The 26265-nt window shown below is 32.1% G+C and overlaps 1 protein-coding gene across 1 annotated transcript; it reads left to right on the top strand.

Moving 5' to 3' along the window:
- Window positions 1-317: 317 nt before the first annotated feature.
- On the top strand, window positions 318-24966 carry LOC136035274 (polynucleotide 5'-hydroxyl-kinase NOL9-like). The gene is made up of 4 exons (XM_065716949.1): window positions 318-553; window positions 10247-10357; window positions 14178-14371; window positions 23577-24966. The coding sequence occupies exons 1-4, from the start codon at window positions 519-521 to the stop codon at window positions 23846-23848; spliced, it is 612 nt and encodes a 203-aa protein (XP_065573021.1). The 5' UTR covers window positions 318-518; the 3' UTR covers window positions 23849-24966.
- The last annotated feature ends 1299 nt before the right edge of the window (window positions 24967-26265 follow it).

Genomic DNA, 26265 nt, shown 5'->3' on the forward strand with positions numbered 1-26265 from the left:
TTGATACTACGAGTATTTCTGGAATTTTAGCCCACTCTAAGTAAAACTATCATATCCGTTTAATCAGATGGCTCCCGTAGCACGCAAAATTGTCACAGAAAACAATTAAAGATGCTAACAAAATATGGCACGAAGAAATTTGCAAATCAGTTTACAGTAGAGTAATCAGTTTATATTTGGAATCTAAACTTTTTTACGTTTGTGTATAGTATAAAACATGTTTTTTATATAGGTTATATTGTATATAAACTACATATTTTGAACTATTCATTAATTATATACATTAATGTTTTTGTTTATATACAAATAATATTTTAGGAGTGGGGGTAGACTTGCTGGTTGATACACTGAGACTATCCAATCCCAGTCACGTGGTTGAAGTGGGCAGTCGAGCCGTGAAGAGGAATTATCCCTTTCAATTAGATCCCCATCTAGTATCTATTGTTCAAAAGGGGATACTGACAAAACCATCGCCTGGAGACTTTTTTTTGAATTATGAACATATTCGGGTTCAATCAATGTCGGAATCTGCGGCTCAGCCCGTTGGAGAATGGTAAGTTGTTTTTTTTTTGGTCCCATGTTGATCTCTCTTTGTTGAAACGGAGATATTGAGATGGTTTAATGGAGATATTAGCGTCTTTGTTTTGATAAAAAGAATGATATTTTGTAGAAAAGAAAGTTTAACTTATCTAAGTTAAACATTAAAACCCCTTTAAACCTATTAAGTTGATTTTATGTTTATTTTAGTTATAGACAAGTTGATGCAGTTCGTTCTCTTCTAATTAGAAAATTCTAGGTTCATTTATATATCAGGATAAATTAGACAATTTTTTGTTATAACCTTTCGTAAAGATGCTATTGAGGTCTACTATGATTTTTTCCCCATGTCAATTTCTGCACATATTGGCACAATTAGTTGCAGTGCATTTAGAAGATAGACTAAGCAATGATAAAAATCTTATTCTATTATCATATTGCAATTGATTTTTGTAACTTACAGATTTCAGTAAGCAATTAAAATGATTGAATCGAGTTCAGCAGCGCTTATTTGAACTTATTATTATTAATTATTATATTTTTAAATTAATTATTATTATTTGGTTATACATAATATTAATAATTATTATATTATTAATTATTTGCTTATTTTGCGTTAGAGTTCAACAAAAGCGCTACGAAGCGGCAAGATTTTTAACTTTAATGGTTTTCTTTTCGTCGACTGTAAATTTTGGTACAATAGGTACATATTGGTAGCATTTGGTAAAACCCAGTTAGAAGATAAATTAAGCAATAATACTAACCCCGTGTTCTGTTGTCTTATTATAATTGATTTTGTAACTCATAGGTTTCAATAGGCAATTGAAATATTTGAATTTGGTTCAATACGGTTAATTGGAACCTATAAATGAATTATTTGCTTATTTTGTGTTAGAGCTCAATAGGCTACAATCCGTTTTTATCTACATAGAAAATTCTTGGTGTATTTATCGATCAGCATAAATTAAAAATCTTCCTGTTAGAACCTTTCTTAAAAGGTGGTATTCACGGACAAGATTTTTAATCTAGTGATTTTTTTTCTATTTCGAATATAATTTTTGGTATTATAGGTACATATTGGTATAATTTAGTGAAACCCAGTTACAAGATAGATTAAGCGATGATAGTAACCCTGCGTTCTATTGTCTTACTGTAATTGATTATTGTTTCTTATAGATTTCAATAGGCATTTAAAATTATTGAATTGTGTTCAACACTGTTTATTCGAACATATAATTAATTGTTTGTTCATGCTGCGTTAGAGCTCAATAAGCTGCAATCCGTGTTTATATACATAGAAAATTCTTGGTGTATTTATCTATCAGGATAATTTAAAAATCTTCCTGTTAGAAACCTTTCTTTAAAGTGCTATGAAGAAGCGAGAATTTTAACTTTAATGGTTTTCTTTTCATTCTAACTGTAATTTTTAGTACAATAGGTGCATATTGGTACAATTTAGTAAAACCTAATTAGAAGATAAATTAAGCAATGATACTAACCCCACATTGTATTATCTCAATGGAATTGATTTTGTAACTTAAAGATTTCAATAGGCAATTAAAATTATTAAATTGTCTTTAACAGAGCTTATTTAAACCTGTTAAATTAGTTTGCGTTAGAGCTCAATAAGCTGCAATCTGTTCTTCTCGAGATAGAAAAACTTGGATAAATTGAAAATCTTCATGTTAGAAGCTTTCTTAATAGATCCTGTGCAGCAGTAAGTTTTGTAACTCTAATAACTTTTTTGTATCTAAACTAATTTCTGGTGCAACTGGAATATCATGGCGTATATAAAAGAAAAGTTAGACCATTAGGGTTTAACCATTTTTTCCAATGTACAAATTACTTGCGTTAGTAGATATACAGCAAAACTGTAAGAGGTGATAGATGAAAAAGGTATAAGAAGATTTTCATTGTGGGTTGTCTCAAACCATCGAAAGTAGTATTTATGCTCCCGAATTCGTCATTTTTACGGAGGCTGAGAGTCATTTTAACAGATGTTGCAGTCCCTCCCTCCATCCTTCCTTGCTTATAGGTTTCATCTCAATAAGACCTCAAAATTTTTCAGTATAGAACAAGGGCCTCCAAACTCTCAGGTACGGGAGCGAGTAACTTGGGTTTTATCTTTACCGTAGTTTAAGAAATTCGTAATTTTAAAATTATTAATGGAAACTACATACAAATTATTTGGTGTGCCAACATTTTTAATTTTGTTGTGATTTTTGGGATGTACAGAAGATTATATTTGACGGCTTATAGTCCTCAATATTGTGTAATATTGGATTTCTTAGAATTCTTCAGTATGTTGAGATATATCACAAGTATACTTAAAATTATTTCTTAAACAAATGTAATTTAATTTACATTCACATTTTTCTAAATTTTTAGAAAGCCGATCTAACGATGAAGCCATAAAACGGAGTCAATCTATGAAACGCATTTTGTATTGGGTTTCATTAACACTTATTGTTTTATAAAACGATATAAAACTCCTCTGAATCAAGAATATCGTTATCAGACTCTGGTTCTCTAAGAAATAAACGAGAGTCATATTTTGGGAAATTGTACATTACAATAGGGATATGTTTAGGAATTCTAAAGTTTTCATTACATTTTGCATGAGTAAATCAATGTATATTATCATTCATATAGTCGTGATCTAAATGAAAATTATTATCTACTATTTCCTTTTCACGAATATGACAGCTTATGATAGTTGTATTATTCCATTTTTCTCTTACTTGTTCTTGTGAATAACCATAATCTCTCTGTCTATTTTCATACTCATTGGCTATTTCTTACATAACTTCTGTTATGGTAGTTACGAAATGCCCAATAGCATCTTCGGCAAAGTATTCGTAATATTTGCTTTGTGTTTTATAAAAAGAACAACTTACTTGGAATCCATATGCAAATGTTTTGCTAGTTTAATTGTCTTTTTACCTTTCTTTTAATTAAATTCTTCATTATACGATTTAAAATCAGCTATGATAAAGCCGCCCTGGCCGAGTGGGTTGGTGTGCTGGATTCGATATTCCTTGTCTGAGAGGACGCGGGTTCGAATCCCAGTGTACCCAATTCTTCAGTTTGGGACGGGGGTCAGTGGCGTGACTCTGTAAGCTTAGCCAGAGTCGACCCAGCTCTAAATGGGTACCTGGAGAAATCTGGGGAAGGTAAACAGGAAGGGAGTGCGAAAGCACAGGTTGGCTGGCCCCCAGCCCCCCATTGCACTTCCTGGCTGAAGGGCCAAGAAACGGAGATCAGCACCGCCAGTACGGACTGTAAAGTCTAATGCCGTATCCTTTACCTTTTATGATAAAGTAAGCTACTTCCATTCGTTTAGCCATATTTTCAAATTCAATTGTAGATCCTGTTTATGGCATAATGATGTCAGGATCTTCACAGTTATCCTTTTTAAAATGTTTTTCAAAATTTTGCTCTTCTGTAATATATCTTCCACGGAAGGTGCAAAGATAAATTCTCGATTTATGCTTAGTAATTAAATAAAAAAAAAACAAGTTTTTTTAACTGAAAGTAAGGAGCGACATTAAAACTTAAAACGAACAGAAATTACTTCGTATATGAAAGAGGCTGCTTCCTCATCAACGCCCCGCTCTTTACGCTAAAGTTTGACTCTGGCTCTCAATTCTTCTTTTTAAAACAGTAAAAAACTTTAGCGTAAAGAGCGGGGCGTTGATGAGGAAGCAGCCTCTTTCATATACGAAGTAATTTCTGTTCGTTTTAAGTTTTAATGTCGCTCCTTACTTTCGGTTAAAAAAACTTGTTTTTTTATTTAATTTCTGAACGTTTTTGAATCAATGCATGTTTTGATTTTGGCTCTCCGCAGAGGAATAATTAAAACGAAATTTGCATTTTTTTTTTTTTTTGGCTAAATGGCTTTCTCATAATTTTGATTGAATGATTTTGAGAAAAAAGAGCGGGGGAGGAAGCCTAGTTGCCCTCCGATTTTTTGGTCAATTAAAAAGGCAACTAGAACTTTTAATTTTTTACGAATATTTTTATTAGTAAAAGATTTACGTAACTTATAAATTAGGTTACGTAAAGAACTTTTGTACTCTCATATTTTTATTACATATATGAGGGGGTTCGCCCCCTTGTCAGATCCTCGCTCTTTACACTAAAGCTTAAATTTCGTCCCAATTCATTAAGAATGAACCCAGAATCACAAAAGCCGTAGAATAAATAGTTGAAATTACTAAAAATACTTTAACGTAAAGAGCGAGGTATTAGGAGGAGGTGAGCCCCTCAAATGGGTAATAATTTCTGTTTGTTTTAAGTTTTAATGCTGTTCCTTACTTCCAGCTGAAAGAACTTTTTCATATTTATTTTTTCATTGTGTTTTTAAATAATGCTAGTAAATCCTGCGCTCCCTTCATGGAGATTTTCTTCCCCCATGACAAACTATCGATGTAAAGTTCCTCCAGCATATCCCCCTCTTCTCAACCCCTCCCCCAACCAAAACAATCCTCCTGAAAACGCCTGTACACTTCCCAATAACCATTACTATATGTAAGCATTGGTCAAAGTTTGTAACTTGTTGCCTCTCCCATGGGGACTGTGGGGGAGTAAGTCGGCCCCAAAGACATAGTTATAAGATTTTTCGACTACGCTGAATAAAATGGCTATCTCAGAATTTTGATCCGTTAACTTTGGTAAAATAATTAGCGTGGGAGGGGTCCTAGGTGCCCTCCAATTTTTTGGTCACTTAAAAAGGGCACTAGAACTTTTCATTTCCGTTAGAATGAGCCCTCTTGCAACATTCTAGGACAACTGGGTCGATACGATCACCCCTGGGAAAAAGAAAAAAAAAACAAATAAACAAATAAACACGCATCCGTGATCTGCCTTCTGGCAAAAAATACAAAATTCCACATTTTTGTAGATAGGAGCTTGAAACTTTTACAGTAGGGTTCTCTGATACGCTGAATCAGATGGTCTGATTTTCGTTAAGATTCTATGACTTCTAGGGGGCGTTTCCCCCCATTTTCTAAAATAAGGCAAATTTTCTCAGGCTCGTAACTTTTGATGGGTAAGACTAAACTTGATGAAACTTATATATTTAAAATCAGCATTAAAATGCGATTCTTTTGATGTAGGTATTGGTTTCAACGTTCCATTTTTAGAGTTTTGGTTACTATTGAGCCGGGTCGCTCCTTACTACAGTTCGTTACCACGAACTGTTTGATTTGCGTTCACAATTATCTACTTAAATCTTTAATTAAAACATAACAATTATCAAAATAGAGTAAATTAATCACATGTGTAGCAGTTTTTATGGCACTTGGTAATAACCAAGTGACCCATAGTAATCGCAAATTCTGTCGGTCTGTCAGTTTGTCTTTCCTGGTTTTTCTAGTTTAGGCACTTCCAGATAAGCAAGGACGATGAAATTTGGCAGGCGTATCAGGGACCAGACCAGATTAAATTAGAAATAGTCATTTCTCCGATTCGACCATCTGGGGGGGGGGCGGTTAATTCGGAAAAACTTGAAAAATGAAGTATTTTTAACTTACGAACGGGTGATCAGATCTTAATGAGTTTAATATTTAGATTGGTTTTTTGTCTCAGACCTTTTATTTTAAATCCCGACCGGATGAAACTTGGTGAGAAAAATAAGCACAGTTCCTAGATACGTGATTGACATAACCCGAACGGATCTGCTCTCTTTGGGGGAATTGGGAGGAGGGTTAATTCTGAAAAATTAGAAAAAAATTAGGTATTTTTAACTTACGAGGAAGTGTTGGATCTTAATGAAATTTCATATTTAGAAGGACCTTGTAAATCAGATCTCTTATTTTAAATCCCGACCGGATCCAGTGTCATTGGGGGGAGTTGAGGGGGCGAAAATCTTGGAAAACGCTTAAAGCGGAATGATCACAATGAAACTTGGGGGGAAATAAGTACAAGTCCCAGGTACGTGACTGACATAACCGGACCGGATCCGCTCTTTTGGGGGAAGTATGGGGGATTAATTCGGAAAAATTAGAAAAAAATTGGTATTTTCAACTTACAAACGGGTGATCGGATCTTGATGAAATTTGATATTTAGAAGGATCTTGTTCCATTGGTCTTAGTTTTAGGAATATAAGCTGTAACCACTTTATTTTCACTTATTTCAAATAAAAAATTTTAATATTATATTTGTTTTCAAACTTTGAAAATTTTCCATTTGAAAATTAGTAATCCCTTTAAAGTTGACTTCATTTTCATGCTTTTGTTGGTTTGATAGTCTATGTACATGACTTTTAGCTGGATGAATATAAGCGAGTTTTGACCAAAGAAAGCATTTATTATCATCATTTTTATATTAATGAAAGGTTTTTATTTTTTACAAATTCAGGTAATTCCTTATAAGTACCTCCCACATAATTTGGTAATCCTGTCATTCCATAATCGGTTCCATAGACTCTATTAAATTGTAAGTCTGATCTTGGTGTATTCTCCATGACTAATGTATTACTATGATTAATATTTAAATGGCTTTGTTCGTTGTCACTATTTCTATTAAAAATCCAGGAGTAGCTATGATTATGAACAGAATCGAGTTCTTAAGTATTTTTCTTAGAATAAAATTTTACACGTGTTGTAAATTGAACTCTTTAACAATCTCTATCATTCATTCTATTTTTTAAATTTCTAACAACAGAGTTAAAAAGGAGTGCAAGATCAGCTTCTTCTGCACTCATTGAGATATTAACTGTAAGAAATTTTCTCTAATCCATTGAATACTTGGATTGTTATCGTATTCTTCTTCTTTGAACATATAATCTTATTTATAAACAAATTTAATTGTCAATGTTTCTGTCTATTTTTAACACTCTCTCTACCAGTTACATCTTGAAGGAGTTGTTGATTTTTTTCGAAATCCTTTTTATTGATTTCTATTAGATTATAAAAAAATCATTTATTCGTTTCACTTCATCATAATTTCCAGAAGATGAAATCTGTTTTAATTTAAACATTTTACATGTTTTTGTTTTAATTTTATATGAAATAATTTTATTCTTTTCTTTGATTTCATTTTCCAATGTTACTTTTAGTTCAGGTTCAATGTTGTAGTGATGCTGCTTTTTGTCTATCTATCTTTTTACTTTTCGTGACCATTGAATACAGTGATCGCACATTGATATTTTATTACTAAGAGGGTCATTGATGGTATTGAATAATTTAAATTTTTTGCAAATAATCTTTAAATTATGCGTTTTGGCAAATGCCGCAATTTATTAATTGTATAATGCGGTAATCGATTTTTCATCTAGACGAGTTTAGATTTTTGTTGTAAACATCTTTAATAACTTCTGAAATGTCATCCATTTATTAGGGGCTGATTTAATTAAACAAAATCCCGAATCTTAAAAATAGCCAAGCCTTGAGGAATTCTTGAGACTTTCTTGAGAACGTAGAAATCTGTTAGTGTTTATTAATATTTTAATATTTTAAATTTGTTTAATAATTTAAATCTGTAATAAATGTAGTTTTATTGTATGTGATTCAAAAATGTTACTGCAACCGAGTCTTTAACTCGGGCAGTTTCAAAAAGAAATGAAGTGTCAATGATTAAAGATATTTTTACATTTTGTGATTTCAAGAAAAAAAAATTTAATGCAATGAGCAAAAACCCTGGATAAAAGGAAGTGGTATTTGTAGTGGCAAGAGTAGCGTAGAAAAGAAACTTTTAGAACTCTCACTTAAATTCTATTAGGGTTCATAGGGTTATGAACCCTAATAGAATTTAAGTGAGAGTAAATGGATATGCATATCCACAATAAGATTTTAAATGTGATTTCAGCGATGCTAATGAAGATTATTCAAACCCTTATCAGGGATTTCGACAGTTAGGACATAAACATAAAATTTGATAGTGGAACAATTGTAAGTTGTAATGATTTTAAAACAGTATGTCCTTTATTTCGCTTTGATGTCTCAAAGCATGAATCGAATGTTTATCGAAGTGGATCAACTGCTGATATAGAAATTAAACTTTTATTATATCAAGTATCTGCTAATCCATATAACATTCACAGCGTTATATTTTCAGAAAGAGAAGCTATCACAGAAGTCATTTATTGTAAATTATATGTTAATATATAAATTATTTTTGATTTGGAAATTTGTTTAATAACATTATTGACAAATAAATTGAGAAACTTTTAAGCGAAATGAACAATACAAACCCATTAAAAATATAAACCATCTTTTTCTAGAATTTAATGTATACCATCTAACCATCGATCCAACAAATGACACGTCATTGCTCAAGTTGTTTCTGACGCGTGTTTGGATATCTTCCCAGAATTCTTTCATCGAGTGACATAATTCTAGGAAGGAAGTCAAAGTTTATTAAAAGAAAAATTATTTCTGATTCAGAAAATTTGTTTGATAAAATTATTTACTAATAAATGGATAAACTTTGAAGTAAAATGGAAATGGAAAATCAATATAATCGAACTATTATGAAAGAAGATTTTGACGCTGGAATGGAATACACGATTAAAAAGAATGAAATATGTTGCAACTAAATATGGAAAGAAAATCGTTATCATTGTTGATTTTAAAAGTGAAATTGTTTAACTATTTGCACCTTAGTGTTTTGATTCTCAAGCTGCTGATCTTGAAAAGAAATATAAAAAATTAGAAAAAATTATGATTTTAAACGTTATGAAAGATAAAATAAAGATAATATAAAATATTTAGATATCGATCCAACAATTAAATATTTGATCGAAGATTTAGTATTGGAAAATATAAAAAATATGATGTATTATTTATTAATAATAATACGATATTTAATAATTCTAATAATCTGTATTATTGCGTGAAAAAAAATTATAAAATCATATGCATTTCTTGTTTTTTCAAAGCTTTTTTTCTCTTATACAACCTGTTTTGACGGTAAAAGTTGTGATGGGAAATGCTTGAAAATGTAGATTTTTCATTTGAAAATCTTTTAAATTGGGTTGAAAAAGGGGTAAATTGAATGGAGTTGATAAGTGGGCCGGAAACCCGTGTTCACATTGTGAAAAAGTGTAAAAATGAGACCCAATTTGATTTCCAAGGACTTGTTCTCATTTTGAATGTACGGGTGGAAAATGTTCAAAATGTGCTATATTTGATGTTAAAATGATGTAAAATGAACTGAAAATCATGTATATTGAATGGATGAGATAGGTGGTCCAGAACCCCCATTTCCTATACTACTTTTGAGTTTTATCAGTGTAATGCCGCCTACTTTTTCTGAATTACGGATAATATCAAACAAGGGTGAAAATAGTTAAACGTTTTTTGACGTACTTTCGGAGAGTTAATAATTCATATTGGTCGCTCAAATTAGCCCGAGTTATTGTCCTCTAATTTTATACCTAGTTTCAAAGTTTGCAATTCTCAAATCCCAAAGAATAAATTTGCAGGCAATAAATTCTATAATATTCGGGAGCGATGGGGGTCTGGAATACAAAAAAAAAATGCACTAATTTAATATTGTCGTAAGAGTTGTAGCTTTTTCTACAAATCTTTATAATGGGGGAAACCCTCCACCTCTCTAACTGTATGGAGTTAAGTGTATGAACGTAGTATTCTACAAACCTTGTTTTGATTTTTTAACATTGTCAGTTCTGTCACTTAATTTGTTTTTTTTTTCTCTTTTTTCTATGTTGTCAGTTATCAGGATTTAAAGTGAAATTTTTTCTAGGGGTCATAGGCCGGCCAGTCTTCGAGAATACGTCGTTTTATCCTACTTAAGCCAGCTGCTTCGTGACAATATTCGTCCATCTCAGGCTGTCAATTCCAGTACACCGATACGGTAAATTTTATTTCTTTTGACCTTAGATTTCTCTCTAGTACATAGGTAGAATCTAGTGTTTGAGAATGTATAATGATGGAATTATATGTAAGGAAAATTATTATTTCCTCTTGTTCTGTTTAAACTTATCGGTCTCTCAGTTCAGACTATGTAACCTTCCTTTTTCTCTGTCTTAGTGGAGTGTTGGTCTGTGACAGCTTGCTGCAGTTTATATGTATTGCAGAATTCAAGAAATCGAACTACTCTGATGTATATTTCGACTTCAATACTGTTTGTTAGTGTGTGATCGTGTTTGACGAAAAGATGTAGTATTACTTTATAAAACAAACAATTTATATAGATGGTATTTAAAATTTGATGCTAATTTTTGTAAATGGCTACAATAAAAAAATAAAACTAGAAATAAATAATGCTGATCTTTCCAAGACAGGAGGGAAAGCAGTACCCCCTGCAGCTTTACTACTTTTTGCGACGGTATGATCGTGTCTGACAAAAAAAAATGTGGTGTTACTTCATAAAGCAATTAATTAATACAGATGGGATCAATAGTTCAGTGCTAATTTTTATAGATGGCATTGGCTGCAGTAAAAAAAAAAGAGAATAAAACTAGAAAGATATGATGCTATTTTTCTAAAACACTGGGGCAAGCCCTAGCCCCTAGGAAACAGGATTCCCTCCCTAGAAAAATCATAAAAGGTATGTGAATAGGTAATCTTTGAAAGAAGATTTAATTTCATCCATTCAAAGGTGGAAGGTAAGGAAACATTAAAAGTTAATTTTCAGCTGTCTCACGTTAATTCTACTACTGCTACTAACAACTCACCGCAGCACTAAGCCGCCTAAGGCCAACACAGCTACGCAAGCTCCTCTTCCATCCCAATTCTATTCAAAGCCTCCCTCTTTACACCCTCCCAGGAAGTTCCCATGTGCTTTAAATCTTTTTTTATGATATTCGCGTTAATTTTAGTAAAGTGATATAGTAAAATTCTGTTCATTTCCGCTTAGATACCCCTCATGTACATTGTTAAAATTCGGTATTTGATAATCTAAAATGATGTTTATAATTATGCACAAGGAAAATATTCGTTTTTTGATCGACGAAGAACCATATATTGTTCCTTCATGATACAATATTATTGTAATATTATTGTGGCCTATAATACTAATTTATGTAGATAATATTGGTTTTAATAAAAATAAAAGAATTGGCGCTAATTTTTCCATGACTCCCTTTGCACTCCCTTTGAAAACCCAGTTCCCTCGTCACAAAAATTCTAGCGATAATCAACCCATTAAAAAAAAGTATTTATCCGGCCGTCACAGACTGTCAATTCCAGACAATCAATTCGGTATGATTATATTCCTTTTGGCCTAGATTTCCGGCAAATACATTGTTAAAATTTGTTAGTTGACTCTATAATGGTGTTGGTACCTTTTGCGTCGGAAAAGTATTCGTTTTTTTATATTTGACTTAAAATAAAGTTTTCTTTTACGACGAAACATGTAGATTGTTGAAATGCGAAGTTGCAATTAAAATAAGTAGGAAAACAAAACAAAACAACAAATATTTCTGATTTTTACAAGACTGCGGGGCGGGGGGCAGTGTTTCTTAGAATAATTTTCAAAGGCAAGTATGTAGCTAAGCTCTCACAGGCAACGTTAATTCTCCTCAACAGCATCGTCAGTAGTTCATTGCATCGTCATTCATAATATCAGCATCTATCATAATCAGCATAATATCATAATCAGCATCGTCATTGTCAGACAATGAACCATGAGCTTTGTTTTCACCTAGATTTAAATGGGAATATTCATAATTTTTCTTATTTATATTTTTTTTTATCTTTTTGTTTTCCAATGCCCTTCTCCCCCGTCTTAATCCATGCAAGGAGCTCAGAAAGCTACAATGGAAATAAAAACAATTTGAAATATGATGAAAGGAGAGAGACAAAACAAAAACCATTGTCGGTTACTCTTGACCAATTACAGAGTAGCAAGTAGCCGAAGCGTCTTCGAAGATCCGATAACCTAACCTTAAGCATCAGTTTGTTTCTGGTAATCAGAAGAGAGTGTACGTTTTTCAATATCTGAAGGGTTCTTATTGTACAGATAGCCGGATTTCCCTAACAGATGATCAGTTCATGTTTTGAGAAGTCTATCTTTTTCCATCTCATGGCAGGGGGATTGGGTTGAAACTTCGAGTCATATCTTTTTGGGGTAGGGTAAGGGCAAGGGGGCTTAAAATTGTGTGTTTGGGGGAAAAGGGCTAAATATTTTTTCTCAGATCCTAACAAGAGAAGATTTTAATTTAGCTCTTTAACAAAAAGGGATTTAGCTAGACATAATTGTGGTAATGCATTCGTGACAAATATATAGACTACACATTGTTTGAGCGGCTCAGACGTTTAATATGTTGACAGCATAACGACAATATAAAAAAAAGAGAGCGTAAATGCTGTGGGTTTTTAATATACTTTGAAAATAACTGACGTAAAAGGTACTTTAGACTTTTTAAGTTTGTTTATGTTTGTGGGTATGAAGAAACTTTTGACTATCTTATATTTTCATATCTAAAATGAATATATTTGTATCGTGCAATTAAAAATATTCGATTTTTTTTTCGTTCCACTGTCTTGGAAAACTTGGCCGTATTTCTCTACTGATTAATCTGAAAAAATGTTTATCATTGGATAAAAGTTAAATTTGAAGGTAATTTCAGTAACCTATACCAAAATATATGAGGGATAGGAGAGCATTGAAAGCTTATTAGAGTTTGTGCCAAGTCCAAGTCTGTTTTATCTGTCCACCAATTTTTTCCAGCACTGTTGCCTCAGGTGCAGCCACCTGTTAGGGATTGGAAGTCTTCCTCTCTCTCTCTCTTTTCTCCCTCTCTCTCTCTCTCTCTTTCTGTGTCTCTTTTATCTGTTTTATCTGTCCACCAATTTTTTCCAGCACTGTTGCCTCAGGTGCAGCCACCTGTTAGGGATTGGAAGTCTTCCTCTCTCTCTCTCTCTTTTCTCCCTCTGTCTCTCTTTCTGTGTCTCTTTTCCTTGTCGTAGTCTTTGCTGAATATTGTGTAGGCTGGAAAACTGTAACTTTTTATTGTTTTGCGGTACATGAGGTATTATTCTCAACATTTAGAAGCCAAGTAATCCCGTTTAATTTATGCTAAAGTATGTTTCATTTTTGTACGTATTTCATAGTCAACTAATTAAGTGATAACTTTATAATTATTCGAGAAAAAAATTTTATTTGTTGGACAGATTTTATCGGGTGAGAGTTTTTAGATCCATCGTTGTCAAGTAAAAATATTTTGCCATGCAAAACTTTTTCGCAATGAAGGATTGATATATCTAGTCTGTAAGCATGGCTCTGTTCCATTTTACTCCACATGCTTTTTTTTATCCAGGAGAGATATGGCACTGTTCTGACAAGACAAGCCTTCTTTAAAAAGTTAAAGCCCCCCACCCCCCGAGACGGAAAATTTTGTGACAATGTTCTTATTTTATAACATTTTCTTGACAGTCCTTAGTACACATATCTCGTCATCGATTCTACTCCCTTGAATATCGTGACTTTGTCATTTGCTACTGTTACTCAAGATACCACTTTCAAAGGTGGCAGTTTCGGAGGTAATTGTAACTATTGATTTGCGATCAATGTCGCTTATTGAAACGAATTAAATTAATTGCTTGCTTATTTTCTATTAGAGCTTAAGTTGCTGCAATTCTTTGTTGACGAAGTGAAGCCACGTTTCATTTGGAATGCGTTGAATGGTAATCTTGCTTATTGTAATTTTTATGTTTTATTGTCATTTTAGGATACCATTTTCAAAAGTGGCAGTTTCATCTGTTGTTGAGAAAGTTAAGCCACAATTCATTTTGAATGCATTGAATGGTAGTCTGGTTTCCTTGTGTATAGCTGATTTGGAAACTATGAACATATCTAAGCCGGATGATCCTTCATTATTTTCTGTTGTGGAAAACTTCACCCCAGTTGATTGCCTAGGCTTTGGTAACTCTGGTTTTTTTTTATATATATTTTCCTTATTTATCTATATATTTCTTTTTCTTATTTGTTTTATACAGTAAGTTCTGTATAATACATTTATATTATACAGAAGCTAAGCCGGATGATCCTTCATTATTTTCTGTTGTGGAAAACTTCACCCCAGTTGATTGCCTAGGCTTTGGTAACTCTTATTTGTTTTTATATATATTTTCCTTATTTATCTATATATTTCTTTTTCTTATTTGTTTTCCTTATTTGGAAAGTATGAACATATCTAAGCCGGATGATCCTTCATTATTTTATATTGTGGAAAACTTCACCCCAGTTGGTTGCCTAGGCTTTGGTAACTCGTAATTATTTTTATATATATTTTCCTTATTTATGTATATATTTCTTTTTCTTAGTTGTTAGTTTTCTTATTTTCCTTATTTATTTTTATATATTTTCCTTATTTATTTATATATTTATTTTCTTGTTTATTTTCGATTTATTTTTATATATTTTCCTTATGTATTTTTATATATTTTTTTTTATTTATGTATCTGTTTTTATTTATTTTCAATTAACTTTTATTTGTTTACCAGTAAGTATAAAAGATAAGTAAAAAGTTTCAAAAACTGTCCACCAAATCCAACAAAACCACTGTTTTAGGATTATTAGAAAAAGCCCCATATTTCATGGTTATTCTAACGATGAAACCAGTTGCCCTCTCTCCTGTCTACCGTGTTAGTTCGCTAAATTTGCATTTCTGTTCAAGTTAGCTCTCTCTTGATATTCTCTGCCCACTGTATCGAAGCGATTACTCCTGGGACTTGAAGCTCTTCGTATAGGGTCCTTTGATTTCCTACATTTTATTAATTTGGATGAGTGGGAGGGAGCAAGCCTTAATTAAGTTTTATAGATAGGGGGTTAAACTCCTAAAAAGAGTGGAATTTTTTTTTATCATTCTTGTTTGTGGTTTTAAGGTATGATATTCCTTGGCTTATTCGATTACGGTTTACTGTAAAAACTTTCCGGAGTTTCTTTTAACAAATAAAAAAAAAAGAAAAGAAAAGCCAGTATTATTTTCTTAATTTATGTGTACTCGTAATTTATTTCATTTTAAAATAGACCTTGGAAGTAAGAAGAGTAATATGTTCTCAATATAGCCAATCGTGCATATTCTGCCCACGAGTAATTTAAATCGTTTCAAATGCCTTAATATAATTGTACCCACAGTGGGAGTCCATTAATATAGAATCCCAACCGAGCTAGACTCCCATAAAGAGCCATCAAATCACCACAAGCAAGTGAAATGGAGGTAATCGAGAATCTAAAATTAACTTTATTTTGTGAATAATTAAATTATTCAAAAGTAAAGGCCATCTCTGTTTCTCTTTATATTTTTTTTATCATTTGTTCCTATTTCTCAGTAAGATCGTTCTCTTTTTATTGCTTGAGATTCATCGGTTTGGGTTAACGCTCATGTCTTTTGGACGAAACGACATATATCACCAGCATAATTAGAAAAGCCATTACGTGTTTATTTGTACTGATGTAATCCTTGACGTATTTATTTTATACTGACGTAATCCTTGACGTATTAGTTTTTGCTTACGTTATCCTTGAAATATTTATTTGTAATGAAGTAATCTTTGACATATAGATATGCACCGACGCAGACCTTTACGTATTCATTGGTAGTAACGTAATCCTTGACGTATCTATTTTTATAAAAAGTATTTGTACTGATGTAATCCTTGACGTATTTATTTTATACTGACGTAATCCTTGACGTATTAGTTTTTACTTACGTTATCCTTGAAATATTTATTTGTAATGAAGTAATCTTTGACATATAGATATGCACCGACGCAGACCTTTACGTATTCATTGGTAGTAACGTAATCCTTGACGTATCTATTTTTATAAAAAGTATTTGTACTGATGTAATCCTTGACGTATTTATTTTATACTGACGTAATCCTTGACGTATTAGTTTTTACTTACGTTATCCTTGAAATATTTATTTGTAATGAAGTAATCTTTGACATATAGATATGCACCGACGCAGACCTTTACGTATTCATTGGTAGTAACGTAATCCTTGACGTATCTATTTTTATAAAAAGTATTTGTACTGATGTAATCCTTGACGTATTTATTTTATACTGACGTAATCCTTGACGTATTAGTTTTTACTTACGTTATCCTTGAAATATTTATTTGTAATGAAGTAATCTTTGACATATAGATATGCACCGACGCAGACCTTTACGTATTCATTGGTAGTAACGTAATCCTTGACGTATCTATTTTTATAAAAAGTATTTGTAATGATGTAATCCTTGACGTATTTATTTTATACTGACGTAATCCTTGACGTATTAGTTTTTGCTTACGTTATCCTTGAAATATTTATTTGTAATGAAGTAATCTTTGACATATAGATATGCACCGACGCAGACCTTTACGTATTCATTGGTAGTAACGTAATCCTTGACGTATCTATTTTTATAAAAAGTATTTGTACTGATGTAATCCTTGACGTATTTATTTTATACTGACGTAATCCTTGACGTATTAGTTTTTACTTACGTTATCCTTGAAATATTTATTTGTAATGAAGTAATCTTTGACATAGATATGCACCGACGCAGACCTTTACCTATTCATTGGTAGTAACGTAATCCTTGACGTATCTATTTTTATAAAAAGTATTTGTACTGATGTAATCCTTGACGTATTTATTTTATACTGACGTAATCCTTGACGTATTAGTTTTTACTTACGTTATCCTTGAAATATTTATTTGTAATGAAGTAGTCTTTGACATATAGATATGCACCGACGCATACCTTTACGTATTCATTGGTAGTAACGTAATCCTTGACGTATCTATTTTTATAAAAAGTATTTGTACTGATGTAATCCTTGACGTATTTATTTTATACTGACGTAATCCTTGACGTATTAGTTTTTACTTACGTTATCCTTGAAATATTTATTTGTAATGAAGTAATCTTTGACATAGATATGCACCGACGCAGACCTTTACGTATTCATTGGTAGTAACGTAATCCTTGACGTATCTATTTTTATAAAAAGTATTTGTACTGATGTAATCCTTGACGTATTTATTTTATACTGACGTAATCCTTGACGTATTAGTTTTTACTTACGTTATCCTTGAAATATTTATTTGTAATGAAGTAATCTTTGACATAGATATGCACCGACGCAGACCTTTACGTATTCATTGGTAGTAACGTAATCCTTGACGTATCTATTTTTATAAAAAGTATTTGTACTGATGTAATCCTTGACGTATTTATTTTATACTGACGTAATCCTTGACGTATTAGTTTTTACTTACGTTATCCTTGAAATATTTATTTGTAATGAAGTAATCTTTGACATAGATATGCACCGACGCAGACCTTTACGTATTCATTGGTAGTAACGTAATCCTTGACGTATCTATTTTTATAAAAAGTATTTGTACTGATGTAATCCTTGACGTATTTATTTTATACTGACGTAATCCTTGACGTATTAGTTTTTACTTACGTTATCCTTGAAATATTTATTTGTAATGAAGTAATCTTTGACATAGATATGCACCGACGCAGACCTTTACGTATTCATTGGTAGTAACGTAATCCTTGACGTATCTATTTTTATAAAAAGTATTTGTACTGATGTAATCCTTGACGTATTTATTTTATACTGACGTAATCCTTGACGTATTAGTTTTTACTTACGTTATCCTTGAAATATTTATTTGTAATGAAGTAATCTTTGACATAGATATGCACCGACGCAGACCTTTACCTATTCATTGGTAGTAACGTAATCCTTGACGTATCTATTTTTATAAAAAGTATTTGTACTGATGTAATCCTTGACGTATTTATTTTATACTGACGTAATCCTTGACGTATTAGTTTTTACTTACGTTATCCTTGAAATATTTATTTGTAATGAAGTAATCTTTGACATAGATATGCACCGACGCAGACCTTTACGTATTCATTGGTAGTAACGTAATCCTTGACGTATCTATTTTTATAAAAAGTATTTGTACTGATGTAATCCTTGACGTATTTATTTTATACTGACGTAATCCTTGACGTATTAGTTTTTACTTACGTTATCCTTGAAATATTTATTTGTAATGAAGTAATCTTTGACATAGATATGCACCGACGCAGACCTTTACGTATTCATTGGTAGTAACGTAATCCTTGACGTATCTATTTTTATAAAAAGTATTTGTACTGATGTAATCCTTGACGTATTTATTTTATACTGACGTAATCCTTGACGTATTAGTTTTTACTTACGTTATCCTTGAAATATTTATTTGTAATGAAGTAATCTTTGACATAGATATGCACCGACGCAGACCTTTACGTATTCATTGGTAGTAACGTAATCCTTGACGTATCTATTTTTATAAAAAGTATTTGTACTGATGTAATCCTTGACGTATTTATTTTATACTGACGTAATCCTTGACGTATTAGTTTTTACTTACGTTATCCTTGAAATATTTATTTGTAATGAAGTAATCTTTGACATAGATATGCACCGACGCAGACCTTTACGTATTCATTGGTAGTAACGTAATCCTTGACGTATCTATTTTTATAAAAAGTATTTGTACTGATGTAATCCTTGACGTATTTATTTTATACTGACGTAATCCTTGACGTATTAGTTTTTACTTACGTTATCCTTGAAATATTTATTTGTAATGAAGTAATCTTTGACATAGATATGCACCGACGCAGACCTTTACGTATTCATTGGTAGTAACGTAATCCTTGACGTATCTATTTTTATAAAAAGTATTTGTACTGATGTAATCCTTGACGTATTTATTTTATACTGACGTAATCCTTGACGTATTAGTTTTTACTTACGTTATCCTTGAAATATTTATTTGTAATGAAGTAATCTTTGACATAGATATGCACCGACGCAGACCTTTACCTATTCATTGGTAGTAACGTAATCCTTGACGTATCTATTTTTATAAAAAGTATTTGTACTGATGTAATCCTTGACGTATTTATTTTATACTGACGTAATCCTTGACGTATTAGTTTTTACTTACGTTATCCTTGAAATATTTATTTGTAATGAAGTAATCTTTGACATAGATATGCACCGACGCAGACCTTTACGTATTCATTGGTAGTAACGTAATCCTTGACGTATCTATTTTTATAAAAAGTATTTGTACTGATGTAATCCTTGACGTATTTATTTTATACTGACGTAATCCTTGACGTATTAGTTTTTACTTACGTTATCCTTGAAATATTTATTTGTAATGAAGTAATCTTTGACATAGATATGCACCGACGCAGACCTTTACCTATTCATTGGTAGTAACGTAATCCTTGACGTATCTATTTTTATAAAAAGTATTTGTACTGATGTAATCCTTGACGTATTTATTTTATACTGACGTAATCCTTGACGTATTAGTTTTTACTTACGTTATCCTTGAAATATTTATTTGTAATGAAGTAATCTTTGACATAGATATGCACCGACGCAGACCTTTACGTATTCATTGGTAGTAACGTAATCCTTGACGTATCTATTTTTATAAAAAGTGGGATTCAACAGAAATCACCCACTAGTTCATCCAGTTACATCAGTGTTTGTCGTTGCCTAGTGTTTGATTTAACAAAAACGCAAAATGGACGTCATTTAATATAAATATCCAAGTTGGGAATAGTGTTTTTGGCAGTATTAGCTCTGTTTACCTTCTATTTTGTTTAACAGCCTATGGGATCACCACATTTTAATTGTCGCTCAAAACGGCGGAGATATTATCATGTTAAAATCTCCTATCTCTCCACTCGACACAAGTTTTGATTGAAAACATCTTAATCAGCTTTGGTGTATTTACTAAAGTTAATCGTTGTACAGTCAGTAAACTTACCGAAAATCCATGTAGATTTACATTTATCTGCTCACAATTTGGAGTGAACCGATTTCCAGATTGCTTTAATGTGATAAAAACTTTAAAAAAAAAAAATCAGTTCACTCATTGACCTGGTTTCTATCATAAACTACTTATTGTGAATTAGATACACTCTCATAGACATGGACCAAAGATTGTATCTTTTAGTTAATTAGTTAATTGTAAAATAGAAAATATTATCAAACAGTTCGTGGCAATGAACAGTAAGCAAGGAGCGATGTGGTTCAATAATAACCAAAACTCTTAAGAAATACAGTATTGATAACAATATATACATCAAAAGAAGAGAGTTTTGATGCTTATTCAAAATATATAAATTTTTATGTTACCCATCAAGAGTTACAAGCCTGAATAATATGCCTAATTTTTTAAAAAGTGGAAAACCCCCAAAACATTAAGTGATACTAGTGAAAATCACACCATTAGATTTAGTATATCAGAGAACCCTACTGAAGAGGTTTCAAGCTTCTATATATGAAAATATGGAATTTTGTTTTGTTTTTTTTTTTTTCGTCGGGAAAAAAAAATCATGGATGCATGTTTATTGGTTGTTTGTTTTGTTTGTTGTCTTTTCTCCCAAGGGTTATCGTATTGAACTAGTGGTCCTAGGCGATCGAGAGAAGGCTCTTCTGATCGGAAATCAAAACTTCTAGTGCCCTTTTTAAGTCACCAAAAATATTTGACAGCAGCTTGCCTCTCTCTCACGCCCTTTCTTCCAAAGTCATCCTATCAAAATTTTGAGATAGCCATTTTGTTTAGTATAGTCGAAATATCTAATAACTATGTCTTTGAGGATGACTTGACCCCCCACAGTCAACGGGAAATGGCTGCAAAGCATGAACTTTGCCCATTGTTTATTTGGAAGTATAGAGGTATTTTTCTGGGGGGGGGGGTGCGTAGAAGGATCTTTCCATAGAGGAAACTTTCGTGGGGGAATGAAATTTCTCATGGAGGGAGAGCCGGATTTCTCAGCCTTATTTAAAAACCGATCAAAAACTTGATAAAAAAAAAAGTTCCTTCAACTGAAAATAACGAGCTACATTGAAACTTAAAACGAAAAGAAATTATTATCGTATATGACGGGGGTTCCTCTCTACGCTAAAGTTTTTTTTTAGAACATTTAAAAAAGCTTATTATTCTAATTAAACTTCCCTTGTGTTTCAGGAGTCATTCTAAAATAATTAGAAAAAAAAGTCAAACTTTAGCGTAAAAAGCAAGGTATTAAAGAGGGGCAGCCCCCCTCATATACGTAAAAATTTCTGTTTGTTTTAATTTTAAATGTTGCTCGTTACTTTCAGTTAAAAAAAACTTGTCAACAAAAAATTTGTCAACGAGCACAAAAGTTAAAAGGATATTTGTCGAAACGTTCAAATGGATATTTTTTAAAAGCAGTAATGAAACTTTGCACTCTCTAATCTAAGAGGGTCAAGGGGGGATGGAACCTCTTAGTCGGTAGTTCGGATGGAGGAGGAAGGTTGAGCCAAATTTAAGGCACAGTTTCTCACGACGGACAAAAAGGGGCCAAGTTTAAGTTTTAATGTTGCTTCTTACTTTCAGTTAAGACAAACTGTTTTTTTTTTTTTTTTATTTAATGATTATTAAGAAGTTCACCACAAGAGAAGTTTGCCAACGAGTACAAAAATTAAAAGCACATATGTTAAAAAGCACAAATTACGAATTGTTAAAAGCACGAATGAAACTGCACCATCTAATTTAAGAGGGACAAAGGGGGCGGAAGAAACCTCTTGTAGATCGGATAAAGGAGGAAGGTTGAGCCAAATTTCCGGGACAGTTTTCACGGGGGATAAAAAGGGGTTCAAGTCCAAAGGCTTTCAGATAAAAATTTGAGACAAAGGGGAGCCTTTGTAGTAATCTCTTCTGAATTCTAAGTGGCTCAGATGGTAAGTTTGAAACTTTCTCTTCTATTTTTTAGGGATGGTAAAGATACGTGTTCTGCGTATGATACGTATATAAGTATCTGTAGATTTTTAGTCTCTGCCACTAGATATGTAGGCTAGTATTAATCTCGGTGTTTATTGGCAGATTATGTCAATCAGTTTCATAAATACGAACCTAGTTATTTCGCCTGGTTTTATAAAAAAAAAAAATTATTACTTCTTAATTAACCAGTTCATTTTATTAAACTTAATAAATGATTATAAGATCCAAGTTTTATTAAATTAATAATATCAAATTTATTTTTATTATTAACAGTTACACGTATTATAAATTCACATTTATTCTATTACATTTGATAAAATTTTATTTAATAAAACGATTAAATTATATCAAAATTTTAAAATCTATTAATTTCAATAAATCTTAAACCTAGCTTTTCATTGTTCACTTATTATTAGTGATAAAATTTAGTGCATAACTTTTGAAAGCCTGTTTCTCTTTAGTGAAGATTCGAGTTTTTTTCTCGTGCTGTAATACTCTGAAGATTCTATAATTGCTAACAATGGTAAAGAAATACAAGGGGGGGGGGGTAGCTGCTGGCTCTGATTGTGTCTCTATTCTATAAAATCTATCTAAAACCAATTTTTGGAATGTTGACTTATTTGGCTTAATCGATGACAATTCTGATTTAATTTACGACGAATTTGGTGTAACACTTTGAAAACCTGTCTTTCTTTAACGAAAAATAAAGTTTTTCCGCAATATTAAATGCGAATTGCAAGAATAATTGGAGATTTGTAATTTTGGATGAATATGGACGGGGACTTTGGCGCTGATCTTTTCTAGTTTCTATTAAATCTATCTTAAATCAATGTTAATAGGCTGAAATTTATAATATGTTTATTTCAAATATAATATATTTTAGTATATTTAATATAAAATATAGTATATTTTATTTCATAACTTCCAAAATCTACTTTTCTTTAATCATAGATAAATTATCTTCTGATTATTGTAAATAGTAAAAAGTAAATTGATTATTCATTATTGTAATTGCAAAAAATGTTGTAAATTCATTATTATATTCTAATTATTGTAAATTGTATTGTAAGTGGAAACTGTAGAAACTTCATTCTGGAGATGTTATAACTGTGGACAATAGAGAATAAATAGGAAGGGGACGATTTTGTTTTGTATTTAATCTATTTTAAGTTACCATTTTCATTAATAAAGTGGGGTGTTTTGATGATGTCTTCGTTCAGAAGAAATTGCACTCTTAAAACTATATTCAGACCATAAGTTTTAATTATTATTCTCAAATTTTAGGAATAATAAAACGGATTGACGTAGAGGAACGCCTGTTTTATATCGTGACGCCAGAACGTGACATTTCAAACGTCAATCTTATTTGTCTTGGCCAGCTCTTCCTTCCAGAGTCTATTTACACAGGTGGAAATGACAAAACCCCGTTTGAATTAAATAACCAACCCGGAGGTACACGGATAACTGTGCCCTATGTTGCTGAATCCTTGACAAAGGAGGGTATAAGTCAACCTTGGAAGAAATACTCTCCGTACATTCAACCTCGTATCAATTAAGTTGGATCCATTTTATCATATGGGAATTGTAAAACATGATAGAGTTCAGACTTTTTAAATAGGATTCTCGACCTTTTCAAGTCTCAATAAACTGGTTAATATAGTGCCTTAGTAATTTTTACTTAATTGACAAAATAACTGTCTTTATCATTTAGGTTAATTTCAGTCATAACTTCCGGTTATCTACCCAGCGATCAAGTACAGTATCCTGGAATCGACTCTCACACGGCTGTTTTTTTTTTGTTTTTTTTCAAGTTCCGAATGTGTATGGATACCCTGGTCCAGTACGCCTGCGATATAGGTTTTAACAGTTATTTTTTTTTTGTTTTTTTTACCAAGGGTAGATAGTTTTTTTTTTTCCCAAGGGTAGCTGGTTTTTCCCAAGTTGCGAATGTGTATGGATACCCTGGTCCAGTACGCCAGCGATATAGGTTTTAACAGGCTTTTTTTTACCAAGGGTAGATAGAAATGAAAAAGTTTACCTGAATTTTTGATAGGTCTGAGCTACTAATTTTCTAAAAATCCGGGATTTTTGATTATATGTATGGATTTGAATCCTTCTAGCTCTGATTTATTCATTTTCCGTATGCTATGGGAGATATAAAGTTAACGTAAAGTTAATTATAAAGTTAACAGACAGCGAATTATTTATGTAGGATATTAGGAGGTCAAGCGATTTCGTTATCCTAGGTATTCTGTAAAAACTTAGTCATTGTGTAAGTATATCGCTATTGAACGAGAATAAATGATTGACTTAAGTGACCATAGGAGTCATAAAATTTCACTATCGTAGGTGTCAACCAAGGTTCTTATCTGTTCCAGTGAAAAGCCATTCAGACATAAAAGTATTAAAGAAAGAAAAAATTGTTTTTGGTGATGATTGTCTTTGGCGATACTTTGTATAAACTATTAATGACAGATGTATTTAAATATATAATATTTGTGTTTATTTTATACGGGTGTTAAATAAGGTCATAAATGAATTACTCTTGGTAACGGCAAAGTTAACCCAAAAATCTTACCTGTCTGACCTCTATCAGGTTTTACAATTTTATTAAGGTGACACTGTGTTCTGTAATAACGATTGTGGAGGAAATTAAATAATTTCAGTCAAGTGATTTCAGTGATTCAAAGGGTTTTAGTCATATTGAGGGTAGTGTCCTTGGCAGTGTTGTCTCATGATGCGCATACATGTGACTTTGTTTTTGGACGAAAGGTATCATTTTGGGGTATTACTAAAAAAAAGGGGGGGTAAAAAAAAGGCAACCGTTGGAAACTATAAAGAATGATTGAAATAATTTGGAAGCATTGAGGTTGCAGGATTGGAGGGGGCATAGGGCTCATTCTCATTTCTGTAGCTTTACCTAGATAGCTTCGAAGAGGTTACGCCTCGGTAGATGGTATTGTTGCTTTCATCTCTCAAGAACGAAATTTAGCTCTTGTTATTTTTCTTTTCTCTTTATGCCCAAACAAGTTGCTGATTTATTCCCAACTCGGTTGCTTTAAAAAAATGATGTTTATGAATGATCAGCATTGTATGATTTTTTTTTTTTTTTTACTGTAAACTTTCCATTGAACTACAGAAACGGAAATCGAAAGGATGAAAACCTGGTTTAAAAATGTCAAAATTTAATTTCTCTCAGATTTTATCTGCTAGTGCTATGTCTTTATGTTTTTCGTCAGATGCATTATACGAGAGGAAACTACCATTTCAAGCTTCCATCTTTTCTAATTTCAAAAAAAATTGCCATAAATCTTTCCTTGCGATCGATCGTAGGAATTACGCTTGAAAATTGAAGATTGCTCAGGTCACACGAGGGATAAATTAATGACGCTTTATGGTACTTCGACACACATTATAGAACTTTTCACTCTAGTATAACCTAAAATTTCCGTTAAGCTTTGCGGACTAGTGCTATGCTGTGCGTTGTGCTATGCTAAATTATGCTATGCTCTTACGGACTAAATTTTGTCCATAACGTAAATAGTAAAGGTAAATGATACGGCACTAGACCCTTAAAGTCGAAATCGATGGTGCTGATTTCTGTTTCAAGGTCCTTTGGCCTGAAATTGCAAGGGGGCAGCCATCTTGTACTTTCGCACACCCTCCCTGCCTACCTTCCCCCTGGTACCCATTTAGCTGGGTCGACTCTGGCTGAGCTTACAGAGTTACGCCATCGACCCCTATCAACAAACCAAATAACCGGCCACACAAAGGTTTCGAACTCTCGCCCTTCAGACAAGGATTCCAAATTTAGCGTGACAACCACTCGGCTATGAAGGCTCTGAAAAACAAAAACTAACGTAAGCAGTGCCAAGTAGACTCGAGCTAGGAAGCTTTTGTTTCGAAGAAAACAATACAGCAGCATCAAAATGGAATGTCTCGCTGAACAATTAATAAACACAAAATAAACTAA

The sequence above is a fragment of the Artemia franciscana genome, chromosome 14 (genome assembly GCF_032884065.1).
Source record: "Artemia franciscana chromosome 14, ASM3288406v1, whole genome shotgun sequence".
Classification (NCBI taxonomy): domain Eukaryota; kingdom Metazoa; phylum Arthropoda; class Branchiopoda; order Anostraca; family Artemiidae; genus Artemia; species Artemia franciscana.

What these genes read in the sequence shown, in the direction of transcription:
- LOC136035274 (XM_065716949.1), top strand. Translation starts at nt 519, where the DNA reads ATGTCGGAATCTGCGGCTCAGCCCGTTGGAGAATG. An exon ending in AATTCCAGTACACCGATACG is followed by an intron (nt 10,358 to 14,177) that starts GTAAATTTTATT and finishes TTGTCATTTTAG; the next exon opens with GATACCATTTTCAAAAGTGG. An exon ending in AGTTGATTGCCTAGGCTTTG is followed by an intron (nt 14,372 to 23,576) that starts GTAACTCTGGTT and finishes CTCAAATTTTAG; the next exon opens with GAATAATAAAACGGATTGAC.